This window comes from Antrostomus carolinensis, unplaced genomic scaffold (genome assembly GCF_000700745.2).
Source record: "Antrostomus carolinensis isolate BGI_N321 unplaced genomic scaffold, ASM70074v2 scaffold32673, whole genome shotgun sequence".
Classification (NCBI taxonomy): Eukaryota; Metazoa; Chordata; class Aves; order Caprimulgiformes; family Caprimulgidae; genus Antrostomus; species Antrostomus carolinensis.
The window spans coordinates 13,851-15,642 of record NW_010307928.1 but is presented as its reverse complement, the minus strand read 5'-3'; the positions used below and the strand labels follow the sequence as shown (position 1 = coordinate 15,642).

Below are 1,792 nucleotides of genomic sequence, written 5' to 3'. Positions count from 1 at the left end.
AGAAAAAAAGCTACACCTACAAAATCAAATTACTTAAGGTTTCCTGTTCATTTTGCATGGGTCACTTGATTTAATTCATCTCTCTACAGCCCAGACATGCCCTAGATATGTAGAACTCCTTAATTGTGCGCCGATTACCCGCTGAGCAAGAGTGGTGTTCACGGGATGCCAGAGGAGCTCCTCGTTGCTGATGTACCAGCAGTTTTTGCTGTGCCACCTCTTGCTCACAGGTGTATTTATAGACCCAAACCCGCCCTCTCTCCATTTCCTGACTGGGCTGTTGCTGTAGCCAGGGCTCGTTTACACGGAAATACGTAACGAGGTGAAGAAATTGCCACAGCCCCTGGTCCCTGGTTGGTGTTTTATCCACCTGCAGAGCTTCTTGTGGCTGTTGGAAGAACGTGAGGGCCAACACTTAACGTGTTCAGCTCTTTTAACAGCTAAAATGGGCTTTTCCCAAAACCTTGATGGTGGTTTTTATCCATAATTCCTCTTTAGCCAGTAATTTGGCTCTAATCCTGCTGCACAGCCCTGCTCGGAGCAGGGACACCTCTGTAGATGAGGCCATGGGCAGGGTTGAGGGTTGGTGGGGTCAAGTCCAGCGTGAGCAGCTGGGCTGGCTCGGGAAGGTCCAGCTTAGTCACTTCCTTTGGAAAGTGGATGATGGATCCATCTCCTGTGCAGGAGCCTCACCGGAGCCTCCTCGAGTTGGAGCACAATGTCGAGGTGCTCACTGTTCACCAGGAGTGGACCTCCTCGCAGGCTGGGAGTGCTGGTCTGGTGTGGTGCAGGTAGGCACAGCCATGAACTTGGGCTTTGCACTGTCCAGGAGACCTAAGAAGGGGATTAGACCTGCTGCAGGAGATGAAACCAGACCCAGCAAAGCCTGGGGCACAAACAGCTCTTGGGATGGTCCCATCTTGCAGCTGCTCCTGAACCTCCTCTCATAGAATCGTTGAGGTTGGAAAAGACCTCTTAAGATCATCAAGTCCAACCTCCTCACCACAGTCACCTGGACCAAGGTGGAGGGAGAACCTCAGCTTGCTTTCACCACATCCCAGCTCTGCTGGGAAACCAGTCTTGGGAGAAAATCACCATCGCTTCCTTGTTCCGTGGATGTAACACCCTGATGTCCTTTGTCACGAGCCTGGAGCTCCATCAGCTGGAAAGAAGAATGTCCTCACTCGGCTGACGAGGCGCTGTGGCTTGTTCCCTGGATTCCCCAGCTCAACAAGTCCTTACTCATCCGCTTGTTCAGAGCAGGGATTTCACGAGGGCCCCTCTGAGCCTCATGAGGACATTTCTCAGCTGGTAAAAGCAGAAGAGCAAGAGCTGTAGGTGCAGGTGGGGCTCTGGAGGTGTTCCTACCACAGGGGCTGGGTCCTCAGCTCCTATAACAGTGTCTGGAGGCACCTGCACACGAGCTCGAGGCGTGTCGGGACACCTGATGCCTCACCTCCACCAATGTGGAGGCGGAGGGAGGAGGGCCCAAAGACATGTCCCTTCACGCTCACAGCAGCTGAAAACAGAGAAGGAAACTCGCTAGAACCTTTTTCAGCAGCTCAGGAGGAGACTTTGCTGTCCCTGTCTCACCCCAGAAGCCCTCCCGGACTCCAGGACTCTGGGGGGGTGGCAATCCCGCACCCGCCGGGCGATGAACATCGCAAGGAGAAGAGGATTTTACAGACAGGAGGTGAACAAAACCCTCTGGGAGCTGCCCAGGAGATACACGTCCCTCCACCCCGTGGGGTCCGGAGCCTACGGCTCGGTGTGGTGAGTGGGGGGTGTTTAA

At 54.1% G+C, this 1,792-nt stretch overlaps 1 protein-coding gene across 1 annotated transcript in view; it reads left to right on the top strand.

Annotated features, from left to right (window-relative positions):
• Nucleotides 1–1,447: 1,447 nt before the first annotated feature.
• Nucleotides 1,448–1,792, top strand: part of LOC104523137 (mitogen-activated protein kinase 13) — a gene marked incomplete at its 3' end in the record, with an annotated part of 14,098 nt that continues 13,753 nt past the window's right edge. Inside the window, exon 1 of the mRNA XM_010165620.2 lies at nt 1,448–1,773. Coding sequence (XP_010163922.1) covers nt 1,655–1,773 — 119 coding nt within the window. The remainder of the gene's footprint in view (nt 1,774–1,792) is intronic.